This window comes from Tasmannia lanceolata, unplaced genomic scaffold, assembly GCF_043159265.1.
Source record: "Tasmannia lanceolata isolate RefF3 unplaced genomic scaffold, GAP_Taslan_0.1 ptg000018l, whole genome shotgun sequence".
In the NCBI taxonomy this organism is placed as follows: domain Eukaryota; kingdom Viridiplantae; phylum Streptophyta; class Magnoliopsida; order Canellales; family Winteraceae; genus Tasmannia; species Tasmannia lanceolata.
The window spans coordinates 8508157-8527958 of record NW_027518695.1 but is presented as its reverse complement, the minus strand read 5'-3'; the positions used below and the strand labels follow the sequence as shown (position 1 = coordinate 8527958).

Genomic DNA, 19802 nt, shown 5'->3' with positions numbered 1-19802 from the left:
CTTTTTCGTATAACCAAATGGCGCATCTATCCTTTTCCCCCTCACCTGTCGGAGAAATCCTTGGATAAGCTGTTTCAGAGATTTGGCTTCTCTACTTTGATAATTTTATTGGGATAATTTTAGGGTGATTTGACATAAAGTTGCCCACTTTTCACTTCAAATCAGGTTATTGGGGGGGGGGGGGGGGGGGGGGGGGTGAAAATATCATCTTCCTAATTTTATCTTTAATAAATCTCTTGGACTGGCTACCCTGCTTGTATAGTATGTACCGGGGGGGATGATAGCAACCCTATCCAAGTATAAAGTAAACCTCGGTTTGTTATCTCCATGGTGAACATGTTGGAAATATTTTCAAAATTAAAATATTTTACTTCTGAAAATGAATTTTTATAGTGTCTTTGTAAAAAGCCTGTGGGGACAAAAAGTGTAGTCCTAAGTTGGAAATTTGAAAAGCTTGAGGGGTATATAAAGCCCCTCTAACCTCTAAGTTTTACTTTATGAGCATCATAGTGGTGAAATGTATTGCATGCACACATGTGCACACTGCGGGCGGTTGGTTGTAGGTCTCTGTTTGGCTGCATGTAGTTACCCTGTAGATTTTGTTAGTGATTTTGCATTTTCAAAATCATGTATATTACATGTTTTAGTGTTTTGGAAAATGTTTTTATCAAAAGCGTTTTGGAAAAAGAAAAAATTTTCTTGGAAATATTTGCTTTTACAAAAGGATGTAGAAGTGTAGTTGAAAAGATAGTCCCACATCGGATGAGAGAAAAGAAAGAGAAGGGCTTATAAAGCACTACCTTTTCTAACTCTTGTTGATTGCACATTGGGTTGAACCCATGGTTGGACCCGCGGGACGGTGCAACGCACCGTTCGCACACGCGCGCGCGCGGCGTGGGCAATGGGCTATAGGGCGCATAGTGGCGCTTTTTTAGGCGCACTTTGCACTTCCTGTAGAGGTGTTTTTCACACTGAAAAGACACCAGATGGTCTATAAAAATGTGCAAACTTCAGTCATTTCATATAGAAATCGAATTAGCAATTCTGACTGACTTTACACTCTCTTCTACACTCCTACAAAAATCCTCAAGTATTTCTACATACTGTTTTTCTTTTGTTTACTGTTCTAGATACTGTTTTTCTGCAGAAACAGAATCTAGAGATTTCTCTAAGGCTTGAAATTTCGGAAGGGCATTTCGGGTTTGATTCTGCTAGTGCTACGCGTCATCAAACATTAGTAGGGCTTCCCTACTAGGCTTCATTGTATCTTGGAGGCAATTCGTGGATCCCCTTTGCACACTACTAGTGGGGGCGAATCTTGTCTTAAGGAAAGTGATATCACGCCTTGAAGCAACAAGTTTCTGTTTAGATTAATCAACAGTACCCTCAACTAAATTTCCAACAGATTTGTGGTATAAATAGTCTATAGGGAGGAGACAAACATTTGATGCCATCTCACCAGCCATGCAATTATTATCTCAGAAACTCGTCTGGTAGTCTTCAAGGATTTCGATGCTAAATTGGCAACCAAGCACCATAAAGTTGGTGAAAGTATATTTTTTGTGCTTGGGAATTGCCTTGAGATGCCAGGCATGTGGCATCCAATCGGAACATAGTAACGGTGCATTTGACGCATTTTGTAAACATCGTCTCAAGGCGTATTTTGTGTTCTAGGATTGAGATTTATGTCATTCATTACGATTGGATGCAATCGGATGATGATCGGTAGAGGACAATCAAGATCTAGCATGATCTAGGTTGGATGCAATCAGATGATGATTGGTAGAGGACAATCAAGATCTAGCATGATCTGGACCGAATGTTAACGATCAGGCTCATTATGACAAATTTGGAGTGATTCTAACCATAGGTTTTTAATCGGTCACGAACCAATGATCAGATAATGGTAGATCATGGTCCAAAGGTTGACCAATGACCAGACTCACGAGTGGGTGAGATTTGGGGATGACATAACAGTCAAAATTCAGCTTGCATTGACCAATAGATTTATAAAAGAAATACAATACGATTACACAAATTAAAACTGTGATTTTTAGAGCTTTCATGGGGTTTTTGGTTTGTTCTTTTTGTGTTAAATTTCTCTTTGTTTCTTTTTGTTTTGTTTTTGACATTTACTGAAGCTAGTTTTCTCATTAGGCTTGTCAAATTCGAGGTTAGTTCAAATCTATCGGCGTTAGTGTGTTACATTAATAAATAATAGTCGGATTACCAGGCTTCATTATATCTTGGAAATACGTTCCCAGTTACTATGTGCACACCAGTTAGACAATTAATGGGGGCAAATATTGTCTTAAGGAAAGCGATGCGGTGACATGCCTTGAAGCAATCGTTCCCAATTCGCCGTAATATTCTCTACCATCCCGTCTTTATTCACAATCTTGAGACAATATTGGGAGATCTGCGTGTTGTCTTCTTCAATTAAACAAATGATACAAAATTTCATCGAATGCTAATTTTAAACAATGGCAAAAAAGAAGATACATTCCATTGTCACAATGCTCAGTTACCCATGTTCTTATTCCCCCAAGCCATTAGAACGTGAAGTTGAAACGATTGCAAAGGCACGCAACAGAATGAAGCAATCGAGAGAAAGGCGACTACACGTCAAATTCATTATTCAACTTGTATCCTAACATAAAATCGGCAAGTAAACTCTGGATAGTGTTGAAAGCAAAGTACACATCTGAAGATGTTATGAACAAGAAATCTATAGGAAGTCATTTTTTAAATTGTGAATGACCTGTGATATGATAAACTGGTTTGTCGATCAATTTCATGTCACTTACTTATCATATGATTAGGGACATTCATAATCGAAACTAATGTTTCGATGAAATCATTATTATTCTATCTATCAAAAATAAACTTTCACCTTCATGGAAGGACCTTAAGAAGTGTCTTAAAAAAAGAAATATCTCTTAATGAATTGCCTTAAATTTTTTATTTTTTTTTGGTAACGAAGGGTGTCCCCACCCCCTTCGGGGGTAGGACTATTTCCCTACGGATGCGCGCAATCACCCGAAAACCACGCGCATCGGGTAAGCAAGGGGGGATTCGAACGCTCGTCGCTGGGAGCAAACCCATCTCTTAATGATTTGCCTCATTGCCTCCACGTTGAGGAGTGGTGGCTCTGAGACGACATTGACGAGCATGAATCTAAATCATTTCAAAGTTCATGCGGTGAAAAGTGAGATATGGTCTAAACAACACTATCAATCTTAGAAAGGATATCAGAAGAGATGGTAGCAGCCTAGTAAAAGAAGAAATGCTCATATTTCAATTGTAGCAAACAGAAGCAAGAATGAGTACAGACTTCTTTTTCAGAATTGAAATGCATAGAAATAAAATTATGTAAAAGCGTGGAGAAAAGTTTCAATGATCACCTTTCTATTCATAAATATTTCTATTGTTAAGATATGTCAGATCAGATCTAATAATATCTGATCGTTGGATCAAGGGAGTTAGATTTGCTTGATTATGTAGTTGGGTTGGATTATGAAAGTAGATTGGGTTAGGATAATCTTGGCCAAATCTTATCTTTATCGCTTTTCTTGTGTATATGTAAGTGCTTATTTAATGACTTTTACTGATTAATGAAAATAATCCAGATTAGTGAAAATCCCAAAATTTTACATGGTACCAGAGCAACTGTTCCAGTTCGTGTTCTGATTGCAACCCTTTAAGCACCTTTACTTATTAATGAAAATAATCCAGAGATTAGTGAAAATCTCAAAATTTTACATTAATGGAAATAATCCAGAGATTAGTGAAAATCTCAAAATTTTACATCTATTCCGTCTATTTCTTGAACTTTTTGAACAGTCCATTTTACAGGTAATAATATAACAGGACAAACAAACGTAAGGCTTAGACCATTGAATAAGTGGTCTCCACTTGTGCTATTACTTCTTAATATTTTTCTCGAGGAAGGGATACATATGGGGTTGGGCCGTAGCTTAAAACTTGAGGCTTGTTTCTCACCCTCGAAGTCGCAGGTTCGATTACAAATTACCTACGAACAAAAGTTGACATATTGGTCCCCTGGGATTTGCTAGAGTCCATTGCAGAAGGCACTTCGAGGATGGCTTGTTGCATGTGAGACCAGCCACTGGGTCTCACTTTTCAGCAGAATTTGTTGTATTCATTCATCAGGTGGCTGGTCTCAGATGCAGCAGGCCATCCGCGAAATGCCTTAGCAAATCCCCTGCACCCTTTTCTTTCTTAGGCCCTGGCCCTCTGCCCCTCTCTACTGTACTTGTAAGTTATAGCTACCTCACACTAAGGGGGTGGCTTAAGGAGGAACAAGGGCAAACATGCCCCGGGACAAGGAAAAGCCTACGTTACTTACGAGTAGGACAACCATCTTCCCATTATTTTCCAAAAATGATGAAAAATACCCCTAGAAGGCTAGAACAACAAAAAGCCTTCGTTACTTTTTTTTTTTGGAAAAATACACTTAGACATTCAACTTAACCCCTAATGTTTAACAAGTTACAAGTAGACCACTGTGGTTTCAATTTGTGTAAAGTAGACCCTCTCAGTTGACGGTCGTCCACAGATTGAAGGGTTAGGATGATCCTATGGAGCTGATTGATTGGGCACACCCTATCTATGTCAGGGCCCATCAAATGAACGCTTTGGATCATCCAAACAAAATATCCAAATGCTACCAAAAGACAGTGGGCCAACGTTGTTTGGATGATCCAAAGCGTTCATTTGATAAGCCCCGACATAGATAGGGTGTGCCTCCTAAAAAATCAGCTCCATGGGATCATCGTAACCCTTCAACTTTAAACCCCACGGGTTCTACTTGTAACTTTTAAACATTAGGGGTTTAAGTGTGTTTTTCCCAACTTTTTTTGTTCCGCCTTCGTCAGTTCGTGTTAAAAGCGCGAAAGCTTTTCGCACCATATTTTCCGTAACATCAGTTTATGTTTTTCTTTTCTCGTCTGCGGCTTCTTTCAGCAGCAGCAGCAGCGTTCGAATACTTCCCTAAAAGCAAACCCTAACCCTAGAGGTTTCTAAGGAATGGATTCGAAGCATTTGACTTCTCAAATGAGTCAAATCTCGGAAAGAGTTTCGTCTCTTTTCAAATGCTTGGTCGGCACCCCGACTCCTGGAATCGCGGTTTCTGAGAATTTTTTGATCTTCCAATGCTTCGGTAAAAGTGCCCAAGCCTTCAAATCTAGGGTTTCTATGTGTCTGCTTTTGCATTCTTTTTTTTTTTCCTTCTCGAAATCCGTTCTTCAGATCCACACCTTTCGCTCTTCTCTCTCTCTCTCTCTCTCATCCTTTGCGTACTTTCAACGACCTTTCACGTCTTTCTCATGATTCGAATTTTTCAGGTACTGGAAACCCTAACTCACATTGTTTCTTTCTATTCTCTTTCTTCTTTCCCGATATTTGGATCTTTAACCTTTCCTTTATAATTATTAAAGTGGATGAGCAAGTCTAGGAAAGCAATATCATGACTTCATTGGTTACGACCTTTTGATCTGTTAATCCTCGATTTCTTCGCAATTGTAGGTTTTGTGTTGTGAGTTTCTTGTTCTGTTCAAACATTTTCCATCTTTATTGTAATGTGGGTTACAAACTTATGAAAATGGGGTTATATTTCCATACAGATCTTCAGTTGAATTTATTGCTACTTATCCTTGATTAATTCAGAGAAAAGTTCTTATCTTGTAGCATATTGATATCTGGTTGGCGATTTGGATGAAAATGCTTAAATTCACGACTTTTGAAGGCTGACAAAAGCTGCTATCAGCTGATTTCAAGGTTTGATGAAATGTTCTCTGTTTTGTAGATTTAAGTTGTTATTTGGGAAGTTTCCTGCTCTTAATCTCGTTAAGTGAAATTTGTCATTTCATTGCTTTGAAACTATGTAACTAGGTCAGTCTTTTTGTCTCAATGTTGCCTGATTAGATGCATGACTTAGATGCACTACACGGCATGGCTATTTCGAAAGAACCTTCATCTGATTTTTGGTAGAATGTATATAGTTCTATTGTTTTGTATATATCCTGTCAGTGCTCAAATCCTATGATTTGTGGTTATCATGTACCTACTGTTCAGTTTGGGTCTCATTGAAAACAATTCATGATTCAGCATGAATCCTATTTGAAAAAATCACATATGAATTTTATGATGGCAAATGTATTGCCGCCACTTGTTTTGGTACTTTCCGCCCTTCTCTTTTATGTCTTTTCATTGGTTAAATGCTATGATTTGTTGACACGGACACGAGTGTCGTGTGTCGACACGGACACGGAGTGTTAGACACGGCAAACCCCCAAACTTTCGAAACGGGGACACAGCTAAAATAGAAAGTATATTTGTGGATATGGATTCATGTGTTGAGTTTCGACATGGATACGAGTTGTCTAAATGAGGTAAACACAACATTCAATAAAAAAACAGAATGTCACACTTGACATGGTACAAAAACATGTCGACACACCCACATTAAGTCGAACACTTCCAGCAATACAAGTAAAAGTGTCCAAAGGAGTGTCGACACGTGTGGACATGCGTGTCATGTCGGACACGTGAGTCGGCAATAAATTTGAAGTGTCGGCCAAATCATAGGTTAAATGAGTTGTACAATTTTTTTCAAAAAAAGTCCGACTGTACAATTTTGGTCATACAGCTCAGATCTTATTTGAAAAAAATTGTACAACTCATTGAACCAATGAACAAAATAAAAGAGACGGGTACAATGTGCCAGAACAAGCGGTGGCAATACCAGCTCCAAAAAATGAAGTAGGTTAGGTTTCATGACTGGTAATGGATTCAAACTTAATTCCTTTAAAAATGGATTCGAATTTAATTTCATTTATGGACTGAAGGGAGATGAAACTGAACTACAGTTAACATATAGAGACATACTTCTTTCCGATGTCTGAATGGTCTAGATTCCCTAAATAGTACATTAGTGGATGGAAATGTCACGATCTATTATAAATGACCTATGTTTGATGTGGTGGCGGGTGATTCATCCATGAGGGGATATATTAGTTATGGTTCTTCAAAGGGATAAGATACAGAGCCTACAAAGGCGACAAATCCAGCTTTGGAGACATCATTGGTGCGCACAAACATCTCTGATGGCATCATTTTCGGTATTTTTTGCTGTTTCTTTCAACAATGATGCTGTGGTTTAAGATTCTTTCACCTGGTCCGAAGGAAAGATTTCATGGAGAATTTTTTTTCCACTGCAACTTTTTCAACATGGAAATTGACGGAGTGGCTGGATCCATGGAAATGTTGGATAAGGTCTTCATCAAGAAGCATGATATGACAAAAGAATTTTGAAATGGAATTCAAAGGAGATTTTCACTATCCAGTCCTATCTCACTTTGCTGCCGGCCTTGCCTCTCTCACCAGTATATAAAGTTGGGAGAATCCCAGCGCCGCCTAGAGCTTGTACTTTTGGGTGGACTGCGATTCTCAACAAGATTTCGATGATTGGTCATCTTCGCAGTAGGAAAATGCTCATCATCGATTATTCGGCCCTCTGCTTAAACGAGGAAGAAACTGTTGACCACTTCTTCATTCGTTGCGGTTACGCCAGAGAAATATAGAGTCACACCCTTTCATGCTTTGATATGGAGTGGGCCATCCCGGTCCACATAGAAGAACATTTCGAAGGTTGGAGCCTTGATCCTTGGCCTACTAGAGGGAAAAAGCTATTCAGTTCTTTTCTTGTTTGATGTGATGCCTTGTTTCTTGTGTGCCTCTTGTACTTTGACCACCTTGGTCCTTTTTTCTATCCATTAATAAAACTTTCATTTCCATTAAAAAAAATAAAAAAAATAAAAAAATTCCAACCCCTCGATGGGGTCCTTTTCCTTTGGACTTTGTTAAAATGAACATTGACCTGTCTAGTATCAACAAACTAGGTCTGATGCGTGTTGGTGGCATCTTCAAGTATCTTTAGGGTTTAGTTGAGCTCATCTTCTTCGGCTTGATTAGCACGAAGGACTCCAATGAAGCAGAGGTCCGTCCTCTCAAGTTGGGAATTAGGTTTTGGGATCCTAGCCTATGGAAGAGTTTGATCGTGGAGGGAGATTCATGGAATTCCATCAAGTGGATCCAAGATAAGGATGGTTATCCATGTTTCTTTGCGAACTATTCTGAGGAGGTAGATGGGCATAGTGTTATGTTACCACTCACTCATCAATCTGCTAATGAGGAAGCAAACTCCTTAGATAGAGGAGTTGCTAGACCTGACATGGTTCCTCTTCTGTCTTTATGTAGAGTATGATCCTTAGTTTTGGTTGGTGCCGTTTGTTGTTTCCCCCACTTGTGACCAGCCTGGGTTATGCACATAGTTTACTTTTTCCCAAAAAAGGTTTTGATTCCCATTAAAAGAAAACTACTTTTACATAAATATTAGACAATAAATATATACATATAGGAAAATGTATCCATTGAAATAGAAACATATTAAGCTATATAAATAATATAGGCACATTACTAAAATCAAGATAGAAAGGGATATTATGTTTTCTTCCAATTATCTGCACTGATGTGTGTTTTTCATTTTTCCTAATTTATGTATTTTTATGTGGAGTGTTTGTTACTATGAAGCTTGCATGTTTTTCATTATTCCTAATTTATGTATTTTTATGTGGGGTGTTTGTTACTATGAAGCTGTGTCTGTTTCCAACAAGGCAATTAATCTCATAATTTGGTGCGCAGTACAGAAATATTTAATTAAGGTGTCCTTTTTAAGGTATTCCAGTATGTCATCAATACGAAATTGAAGCTGCCAGCTAGATGTTAGTGGATGCATTTTTTGAAAATGAAAATTCACAGTTATTAGGTGCCATTTCCATTGTTCATACGTTTCAAATATTTGGATATGTAATTATTTTGAAAGTGGGTAAGCACTTTGATCATAGCTTCATGTCGGTGGCTTAAAGAATTCCTGTAGCCTTGAGATTCGTTTTCAATATTTTAACTTCAATATTTTCTTCTTTTAGGGTCTGCCAGTGATGTCTGTCAGTTCCAAATCAGATTCGGTTATTGGCCGTGATCTTGAGGGACAAGGAGTTGGTGATACAAATAGGGAACTAACCTTGGTAAAAGGAGATAGTATAGTTTACAAGATCCTTCATGGTTTTCTAAACAAAGGGAACATGAAATTTGTCAACATTGCCACAAATGTTGTAAGAAGAGCGAAGACTAACAGGTAGAAAATTTTCAATGCTTCCATTTCTGATAACTTGTTTCTCATCAGATGATAGCTAGTTTTTATTCAGATGATGCATTCCTTTTGAATGTAATTCCCTATCTATTTGCAATTCAGGTGCATGTTGATGCTTGAGAAATGAGACCTTAGTAGTCATGTAGAAGGAATTATATGGATCATTTGCCTTGTGGCACTACTCAGTCCAATGCAAGCCATTTAACCGAAACAGAGGATCTTATAAAAGATTGTTTCTAATTATGAATCCACTTATGTCATATCAGATCATTCAAAACAATCAAATATAGAGGATACCCATATTTGACCAGTATCGAATCTACATACCTTGTATCCAGGTACTATATAGAGAATAGTGATTGTTTAAAGTGCAGACAATTCATCCACCAGTTTCACATTTTGGCTTCCTTCTGTTTTTTGTTTATTTGCCTTTCTTTTTCCTTCCAATTTTTGGGTGATATTAGTTACATGTATTATTGATGTGAATATAATGTCCATTTTCTATTTATAGCACTACTGTATTTTGATGAGGGCACTCCACACTTTATTAAAAATACGGTATGGACTGCACCATAGGATGATCCAAACTGTCCATTAGATGGACCACAACCTAAATAGGTTGTGCCCCAAAAATCATTTCGATAGGTTAATCCTAACCCTCCGATCTGAATGTTAGAGGGTTGATCCGAACCCTCTATAGATCGGAGGGTTAGGATGAACCTATGGAAATAATTTTTGGGGCACAACCTATTTAGGCTGTGGCCCATCTAATGGACGGTTTGGATCATCCTATGGTGCGAGCCATACCGTACTTTTAATAAAGTGAGGAGTGCCCTCATAAAAATACAGTAGTGCGGATAACATTTCCCTTTATATATTGAGGATTATTATTTTTATTTTCAATTGTTAGGTTCTTTTTAAAAAAGTAAAGGATGCAGTTGACTTATTCTATATACATTAGTACATTACACCTTGTGATATTAGTCCCCTACATTTATATTAGGCCTTATGATTTCTTCTCCCACAGCTATTGTCCCTTTCCCTCCCTCAACTACTGTCCCTTTCTCTCTTTTTTGTTGCTTTTATTATATATTTACCTGTTCTAAAGGTACTTCGAATTCTTGAATTTTCTCTTATATTAATCTCAAATAGTAAATTGATGGATCACTGATGCAGTTCAGTGATATTGGGCTCCATTTGTTAATATTTGTTTGAACATCATGCATAGAATTAATTGTTAACCTGAGTTGTGTACTGGTAGTGCATACATTTACTATACATGGTTGAGTGAAACTGTTTTAATTATTAAGAAACACTTTGATTTGGAAATATTTGGAAATCCTAATGACTATTGGAGTTCTCCCAAGAAGTAAGTGTAGAAATGATTACTAGTTTAAACAACTTGTTTCGTTCGAAGCCAGTATTTATTTAGTTTGCATGCAGATTATCTAGTGGAACTAAATCAGAATTTAGTGATTATGATCTTCAAATTGATGAGGATGAAAAGTGGCAGCATGGATCCGAAAGAAAGTCTGGACCTCTTCTTTCTGGAATAGCTTACTGCATCGCCTCCTGCAGCATGATATTGCTGAACAAAGTTGTTCTATCGGCTTACGGTTTTGATGCAGGAATATCACTGATGTTTTACCAGGTAACTACATATGTCATCTATTAACACTTGTTTTCTTTTCCTCTTCAAAAAAAAAAAAAAACACTTGTTTTCTTTCCTTTGGGGAAATATATGCAATATAGATTCTAAAATGCCTTCTCAACAAAAAAAAAAACAGAGAGATTCTAAAAATGCTTTATTTCGGCGTCATGATTCATGTATAATTCTTTCCAATTATTAAGGCACAGAATATGTCTGCATAGATTCTATAACATGCAACCACTATGTAAATTTTAAATTAAATTGTTCTCCTTCTCTTGTAGGGCTCTTTCTACATTCATTACTTGAGGCATTTGTTACTGCCCCCTTGCTTTCTGAAATATTTTAGCCATAAAGAGCATCATAATTGCACATAATTTTTCTTGGAATATATGTGTTTGCTTGAATTTTCCAATCATATTTTTCCTAGCACAAAATGGTACCAGACAAAGATTAGTTGGTGGCCGCTTATCTGATGATCCAAATCATTCCTTTGCTAGGCTCTAATATGGATGCAAGGACAAAATGGTACCAGACAAAGATTAGTTGGTGACCGCTTATCTGATTATCCCAATCTTTCCTTTACTAGGCTCCAATATGGATGCGCCATACCCCAAACATCTCCTCAATTCGACAGTCCTGCCTCTCTTATCTGGAGATTTTTCCTCTTAATATGAACCTGTCTCGGTTATTTTTGACTATCCATTTTAAAAAAAAAAATAAAAAAATAAAAAAATTCGATCCATCTTCAATCTACAAATCGAAGAGTAAAGATTGTTGAATGGGGAGGCTTTTCTGGAGAATTTTCCTCTAAATATGAACATGTCTTTGTTATTTTTGACTTTCCATTTGTTTTCTCAAAAAAAAATAAAAATAAAAATTGATGATCCGTTTTCAATCTACAAATCGAAGAGTAAAGATCGTTGAATGGGTATTCCCACTTAATGTTCGTGCGCTTGCTCTGAATCCATGAATCCACAGGACGTGATCATTTTCATGATGGGAGCACTACCATACTTCTCAATTTCCTATGGCTTAGTTTATTGAATCTCGGATTTATATTAGAATCTCTTTGGAATCTTTTCAGCATTTATTTCTAGCATTCTCTGCTATTATTTTTTGTGAATTTTATTACTTTGGTATAGAACTGAGTCTGAGAAACATAATCTTCCAAACTCTTTTTTCACTATCTTTTCTTCTTGTTCACATCCTATTTCAGTGAGCTAAAAGATTGTCATTGTTACACCACTTGATGCTTTTACTGTTTACATGCTGCAGAATTTTGTCAGCGTCATAGTGATTGTTGCATTGGAATTCTTTGGAGTAGTCTCAACCGAAAAGCTCACTTGGAAGCTGATTCGAGTTTGGATTCCTGTTAATTTAATATTTGTTGGCATGCTTCTGACAGGCATGTATAGGTATGGCTTGGTCTAGAAGGAAAACCAATTTGCAACAATTAGAAAATTGATTTAAAATTTTTGGTTAATATATTTAATTGCTTAATGTGGGATATGATAACTGTAAAAATGTCATATATAACTTACAGGTTTCTGGTTTTTTTTTTTTTCTTCAGTTTGAAGTACATAAACATTGCAATGGTGACTATCTTGAAGAATGTAACAAATATATTAACAGCGATTGGAGAAACATATATTTTCAGGAAGCGTCAGAACAACAAAGTATGGGTTGCACTGTTTCTAATGGTAATGGTTTGCCTTGTCGTTTTCAAGTCATTTAGCTAATGATCCTCAATTAGTTAATTTTGAGTCTCATAGTTTCTCATATGAGAAATGGCATGCCTATTTTCTTGATATTGAGAGACAGTGTCTCCTAGCTCTGTGTTGTCTATATTCTTCTATACGTCAGTTCTAATGATTAAACATAATATGATTTTATGTTCAAACTTTAAGCCTGCTAAAATCTATGGTTCTCTTTTATTAGAACCCATCATTTTTTTGAATGGTTGTTAGAACCCATCGTTTTTTGGCTGTTTTCTCAGAAGTTCAACTGGAGTGGTTTCTGCAAGTCCAAAATACTATGTTGTTCTTCTCTTCTCGTCTCATGTTTTAACGGTATATCACATTAAGGCTTAGTGTAGTTGTTGATAAGTTACTAGATGCTAGTGCTTCGGTTTCTTTGATCCACAAACTTTGTCAGTATTATCTTCTACATTCATAATAACAGAAATATCCAAAAACAACAGAGACATATATAGAGAGGACATATATTAGTTTCAATCGTTTCCTTTTTTAATCATATAGAACTCTTGCAATAATTCTGTACCTTGGATGTATTTGCAGATCATATCTGCTGTGACTGGTGGGATCACAGATCTCTCCTTTGATACAGTGGGGTATACATGGCAAACATTAAATTGCGTTTTCACAGCAGGCTACTCAGTACGTATCATCCACATAACATGATCTATATGTCGATCTCAATTGTATTTAGCATTGTGAAAGTACAAATCTTATGCACAAGGTTCCACTCCCACTTTGGAGCATCTTTCTGCCCTACCACGCAATCAATTTTGTTTTATTCATAAACCTTGCTATTTTCCGAACTAAATATTGTAAGTCTCTAGAAGTTGTTTTTGCTAGAGGGTTTTTGCTACCACATTTCCTTCTCTTATGGGTAGGAAATTTTACTAAGTCCTTCATCAGGTCAAAGACCCAATCCAGGATAAAAGGCCACTTCAATTGGGTCCAACCTGTATTGCATTGTTTCCCTCCCCCCCCCCCCCCGCGCGCGCGCGCGCACACATGCCGAATCTGCGTCGACATGCATTCCGAATTCTTGTCGAAGCAGTGTCCCGTACCAATCTTGTTTTTCGGGTGAATCCGACACTTCATTGTCTCTTTTAAAATGTGAATCCTTCGTTGTCTCTTTTAAAATGTGCTCCTGCTAACACTTTGTAACTATGGTCCCTGCACTAACTAGTTATGTCTTGACCACAAGCTTTGAGCATGCAAGCTCAACTCTTGGGTTGTTTTGAGCTTGCTCTATTCATTTATTGAAGCTTGATTTTCATCCTTTCTACTACCAACTTATTCCGAATTTTGTTATTTTGCCAGCTTACCCTGCGCCGAGTTATGGATATAGCGAAGCAGTCAACCAGATCCGGGTCTCTCAATGAAGTTTCAATGGTCTTGCTGAATAATGCACTTTCTTTACCTTTCGCCATTTTATTGATCCTTGTCTTCAACGAATGGGCGTATGTCTATAACTTGTAAGAATTGTCATCTTTTAGGAGTTTGATCTTAATATTCATTACCTTGGTTACAAATCTACATACTCTCCATTGCATGTGCTTTGAATGAAATGCATATCATATTATGAGATTCTGGCTGCTAGGTTCAGGTTACCAACCCTTACATTTTAATCTCAAAATTTAATGTCTCAGGATCAGCTTATCCAAAGTCCGGATCTGTTTATCCTGGCAAATAATAAGATTGAGCGAGATTCTATTCACAAGATCCTTGATTTGTGGTTCCAGTAGCTGGATCTCATATCAGGATTATTACCAACAACAGGGCTACCTGTGGGACGGGTTTTAGCTGCATGGAAAAATGTCAAGATCATAAATTTGGATTATTTTCCTCTTTAAATAGTTGATTTCTTTATTTTTGTTTCTCCTCTCAGAGTTTGTGCAACTGTCGTTCACAGACCTTTGATTCAAGGTCCTAGAAAGCCATTTTGCAAACAGATCTGCCAATGATTTTTAATCAAGGGCCATTTGATCTGTATTTATCTGACCATTGAGAATTGGTTAGATAGAAAAACACCATTTGATCCTCAGATTGTTGAAGTGAAGCATATGTCCATCAGTCTTTCATTTTTCTGTTGGGAGTTAATCATCTCATCCTATTTATTTATTTATTTATTTTTGAATTCTTTCATCTCTCTCTCTCTCTCTCTCTCTCTCTCTCTCTCTCTCTCTCTCTCTCTCTCACACACACACACACACACACACACACACACACACACACACTCACACACACACACATAAAAGAGAATTGTTTCTGCGCTCGAGCCCATATAGCTTATCTGCGCTTGAGGGCAGAAAACAGGAGTGGACCCACATTTTTGGGGGGATCCAAAGCATTCATTTGATGGCCCCTATCATAGATAGAGTGTGTACCAAAAATCAGATCCATTGGATCATCTTAGGGTGTCCATTTGTGGAGAAAAAATGGATAGGTACTCTTTGTCCACAAATCTGCCCATTTTTCCCTCCACAAATGGAAGGGTTAGGATGATCCAATGGAGCTGATTTTTTGTGGACACCCTATCTATGATAGGGCCCATCAAACGAATGCTTTGGATCCCTTAAAAATATGCACCTGCCCCGTTTATGCACTCGAGCTCAGATAAGCTTATTTGCACTCGAGCGCAGGAACAGTAAGCCCATATATATAAAACTTTGTTTGTACGTTGTAGTTTGTAGCTTCTATTTTGATAAATGATGTCTCCATGTTGGCTTGGTAGATATCACAGTGATTCAGTTCAACATCTCCACATTAATATTACATATTTATTTGAAATTGTTGATGTTTGTCAATTTGTCATAGAGAAATTGTCAATACACAGAGAAATTGAAACTGAGCAAGTGTCTCAAGTCTTGATTCTTAATAGTTAATGCAATGAAAATGTTAGGAACTATCCAAAATGGACAGTTCATAGAATTCAACAGTCAAAACTTTGTTATGTATCAACAAAATTAAGTATGTGCTGATAAAACTTGTAGAATTGTTTGTTACCAGTTACATTCCTGATTTTTCTAGGATTATCGGGCATATTGGCAATACCTATTGTGTTTCAGCAAAATAAATCTGATTTTTTGTCCAATAAAAGTACTATACATACAGGCTGCAGACATTTTAGCCCTTGTCATTGGTATAAGTGCGACCTGATTGGAGATTTCTCTGTGGAGTTACATATAATTGCCCAGGGGATTTTCCTCTGCCAGTAGATCAAATTTTTGTTGATCATGTCTGTTGAGCTACCGTGCAAATAAACTTGTGAAGTTGATGTCAAGTTGACCACTTTAGAAATTGTCTCCTATTGATCCTTACACTTCAGCTTGAGAGGGCATATATTATGTTAGGGGTACTTTAGGCAATTGTTCTTTTGTTTATTTTGTTGCTTTGCACTGATTTCTTGTTTTTAGTTGCTTCAAATTTTCTATGATATATATTCTTTGTTTCCATATGCAGAGATGTAATTAGGATGCCAATGTTTTGGGTGGTGGCTACAGCCAGTGGATTATTTGGACTTGCCATCAGCTTTACTTCTATGTGGTTTCTAAACCAAACTGGTCCCACCACTTACAGGTAAATTAGTTAAATCTCTCTCTCTCTCTCTCTCTCTCTCTCTACTATATGTCTATATAGGGAAATGATATATTCTCCCCTTTTTTTCCTTGGGCCACCACCTTCCCCTTCTACTGTAAAAGAGTAGTCATAAATTCACTAGAGGGCTGGCCTAGGAAAGAAAAGGGGGCGAATATATATATATATATATATATATATATATATATATATATATATATATATATGAGCAAGCAGTTGCTGCGCTTGAGCGCAGAAACAGGGTGGGGCCACATTTTGGGTGGGATCCAAAGCATTCATTTGATGGGCCCTTTCATGGGTAGGGTGTCCACCAAAAATCAGCTCCATTGGATCACCTTAGGGTGTCCATTTGTGGGGCAAAAAATGGACAGATTTGTGGACAAACAGTATCTGTCCATTTTTGGCCCCACAAATGGACACCCTAAGGTGATCCAATGGAGCTGATTTTTGGTAGGCCCCCCATCCTTGATGGGGCCTTCCAAATGAATGGATCACCCCCCACAATGGCCCCACCCCCCTGTTTCTGTGCTCGAGCGCAGCAACCCTTCTCTCTCTCTCTCTCTCTCTCTATATATATATATATATATATATATATATATATGTGTGTGTGTGTGTGGGGGGGGGGGGGGGGGAGGGAAGTGTTTGTGAGCTAGAGCTCATATAAGCTTATATGAGCTAGACCTCACTAACATAGGGGGGCTACATTGTTTGGATGATCCAAAGCATTCATTTGATATGCCCTCATATAGATAGGGTGTGTCCAAAAAATCAGTTTCATAGGATCATCCCAATTCCCAACCCTTCTAATTGTGGAGGTTAAAAATGGATGTTGAGGGAGGGAAAAGAAATATAGAAGATGATGGATTTTCTCGGAAGAAAAAGAAATTGAAATAGGGCAATGATTTCCTTTTTTGTTTTGAATGATGTAAACGAAAAGGCAGGAGCAATGATTTCCTTAAACTGCTAATTAAAATAAGTGTAAACTAAAGAAACGAGTCCCATTATTAAAATAAGTGCAGTTGTCGTCTCCCATAAATGATGTAGTGATAGTTTTGAAACTCTTGCTTCTTAGGTGCAAAAGTGAAATACTGCAAACTTGGGTGGCAAAAGTAAAGTTTTGTTAAACCTAGCTGCAAAAATGAGGTTTTCTCTATTTGATGCTCACCCGGGCCTAATATATTCAATGATATTTTATCTGTTTGGACACGTGTGTCCAATTTTAGATGGTCACTGTGTTTTTCACACACACACACACACACCATGTACATATATCGATACGTGTTCTCTGGAGTCACATGGTATGTTCTAGGTAGGTAGGGAGACTAAAATTTACCCCGATTGGAATAAGCTCTGTTTTTCTGAATAACATACAAATCCCTCCTGCCATTCAAAATCTCTCTCTCTCTCTCGGTAGACAATATCATCATTTTCCTCAAACAACCAATTAAACACTGGAGCAAGTCCTATTTTGTTGGCATTTTCATGTATTTTTTGTATCTGTTTATGATCCCATTAACTGCAATCTGTCTCTCTTTGCCAAATGATTACTACTAATCAAGAGCTGCTTGACCTTTGCAGTCTGGTGGGATCCTTGAATAAGATTCCTATATCGATTGCGGGTATACTGCTTTTCAAGGTTCCACTCAGTCTACCCAACCTCTTCAGCATTCTATTTGGTAATCATCGATCCATACTTCAAATCAACTGCTGCTTATATTTAGTTACCTTGCAGATTCTCTTGACACCCTTTTGGAAATTCCACCAGGTCTATTTGCTGGGGTGTTCTTTGCAAGGGCCAAAATGTCCTGATTACAGTTACAGGAATCTTCTAATTGGTGTTCCGTTCCTGCTTAGGACTTCTAGGCGCTTTGGTCTATAAACCAGCGTATTTGTATTACTTTTATCATTGAAATCTCAGCTGAGCCTGCTAAAATAAACTCTGGCAACATGATAAGGAGCATGAAACATTGGTACTGCCTGAATATGAGGCAGTGACAGTCATATCTGGCTGGAGTTTTTATCCAAAGAGGTAAAAAATTGGCACTAAATTGCCCAATATGGTTTGGTTTTCTCCATGCAGGTAATTTAAAGGAATTTGCTGAGGTCTTTCAACAAGTCTTACCGCCATTGAAATGCAGCAGCATAGCTTTGATGGCTTTAATGTTTGATAATTTACGACATTGCAGCAAAAAAAAAAAAAAAAAAACACTGAGCAATACCGGAAGGCCATGTCCTTTTTGTATCATCTGCGGAAAGGACACTAAAGAATTAAAATAGAAGGAATACCAATTATTTCCTGTTTTTTTGTGTGTGAATTCAATTGTAGTTTTAACAATTTGCAATGATCGTGATTGTATTAAGCTTCTATTCTTACAAACTTCAGTTGTCTAATAATTCAGTCACTTTTTTCATTTGATATGCTTCTTCAGTTAGTAGAGTCGATGTAAGAGTGCGTCGATGTAGAAAACAGCTCCAATCTTCACTATAGAAGGAAAATAATATGGATTCCCCTTTACACTCCATATTTTCCTGCTTCGAGAGGAAAGTACGGTACAAAATGGACTGCAATGTGACTATTAAATATGGCAACAAAATAATGGGATGGGATGGGATGGGATGGGATGGGATGGAAAATGTTTCCTTTTACTTTGATTTTCACCTTTTTGGTGCATCCAAACTGAGCCGAATGGAAACAATAGGGGGTGAAAATAATGGAAAAGGGGTTGGAAATATCATTTACTATTCATTGATTTGACTGTTATTGATGCTGAAATGTAGGTATATTCTGATCGACATGACTCCTTATTTACCATACATAGTTTTCAACTGCTATTGATGCTGGAATAGGGGTGCATCCAAACTGAGCCGAACGGAAGCAAAAAGGGGTGGAAATATCAATTACCATACATAGATATAATCTGATAGACAAGACTCCTTTGAGTGCTTTGTTGCTGGGGAGAATACAGCTGCAAAATAGGCTCCAGTCGGTGAAAGATGGTCCACCGGTTACCAGAAAATTGATACATGTTATATTTTGGATTCATTTTTTTTGGTAGCCATAACTCATAAGGACCACCCTCCACCAGTTGGACAAATACGATGCCATATACTTATATATGATGTATGCCTCTTTTTGGGAAATGATATATCCGCCCCTTGTAGTCACCAGGAACACCCCCTGTCACTGTATCAATGGCTAAAGAGGGGCTGTTGCACTTATGTCAGAAGAATTCAATGCCCCTGATTGCCACAAACAGACATGGGGTGTTCCTAGTGATCAAAAGGGGCGGATATATCACTTCCCCTCTTTTTTTGTCTTGGGATTTGCTAGTGTCCATTAGGGCTAGACATGGTTCGGGTAAAACCGAAGAACCGAACCGAACCGGCTGCTTCGGTTCGGTTCTGGTTTTGGGGACGAGGAACCGAGAACCGAACCGAACCGAGAATTCTTTCCATTATGTTATTATTTTCATATCATTTTATTAAATATTAACAAGAAAGGGGGGTGTTGATATCTTCATGATGCTATGAATTGGTTAATTCTTTAACAAAAGAAAGGGCTACTAATATC

At 37.6% G+C, this 19802-nt stretch overlaps 1 protein-coding gene across 8 annotated transcripts; it reads left to right on the top strand.

Moving 5' to 3' along the window:
• The first annotated feature begins 4894 nt into the window (after positions 1-4894).
• Positions 4895-18647, top strand: LOC143851606 (GDP-mannose transporter GONST2-like). 8 transcript variants are annotated; one of them, XM_077361084.1, is made up of 12 exons: positions 4899-5366; positions 5460-5543; positions 5710-5799; positions 9009-9217; positions 10676-10883; positions 12159-12298; positions 12454-12583; positions 13181-13279; positions 13955-14109; positions 16097-16213; positions 17810-17907; positions 17997-18647. In XM_077361084.1, exons 4-12 carry the CDS (start codon positions 9021-9023, stop codon positions 18038-18040), a joined length of 1188 nt encoding a protein of 395 aa, XP_077217199.1. In that variant the 5' UTR covers positions 4899-5366; positions 5460-5543; positions 5710-5799; positions 9009-9020; the 3' UTR covers positions 18041-18647. The 8 variants fall into 8 exon arrangements, with proteins under 8 accessions (XP_077217197.1, XP_077217199.1, XP_077217201.1 ...); XM_077361086.1 differs by lacking the exon at positions 5460-5543 and having other exon boundaries at positions 4899-5182; XM_077361083.1 differs by lacking the exon at positions 5460-5543.
• The last annotated feature ends 1155 nt before the right edge of the window (positions 18648-19802 follow it).

What these genes read in the sequence shown, in the direction of transcription:
- LOC143851606 (XM_077361082.1), top strand. An exon ending in CTTCTGACAGGCATGTATAG is followed by an intron (nt 12,299 to 12,453) that starts GTATGGCTTGGT and finishes TTTTTTCTTCAG; the next exon opens with TTTGAAGTACATAAACATTG. An exon ending in TTTTCACAGCAGGCTACTCA is followed by an intron (nt 13,280 to 13,954) that starts GTACGTATCATC and finishes TTATTTTGCCAG; the next exon opens with CTTACCCTGCGCCGAGTTAT.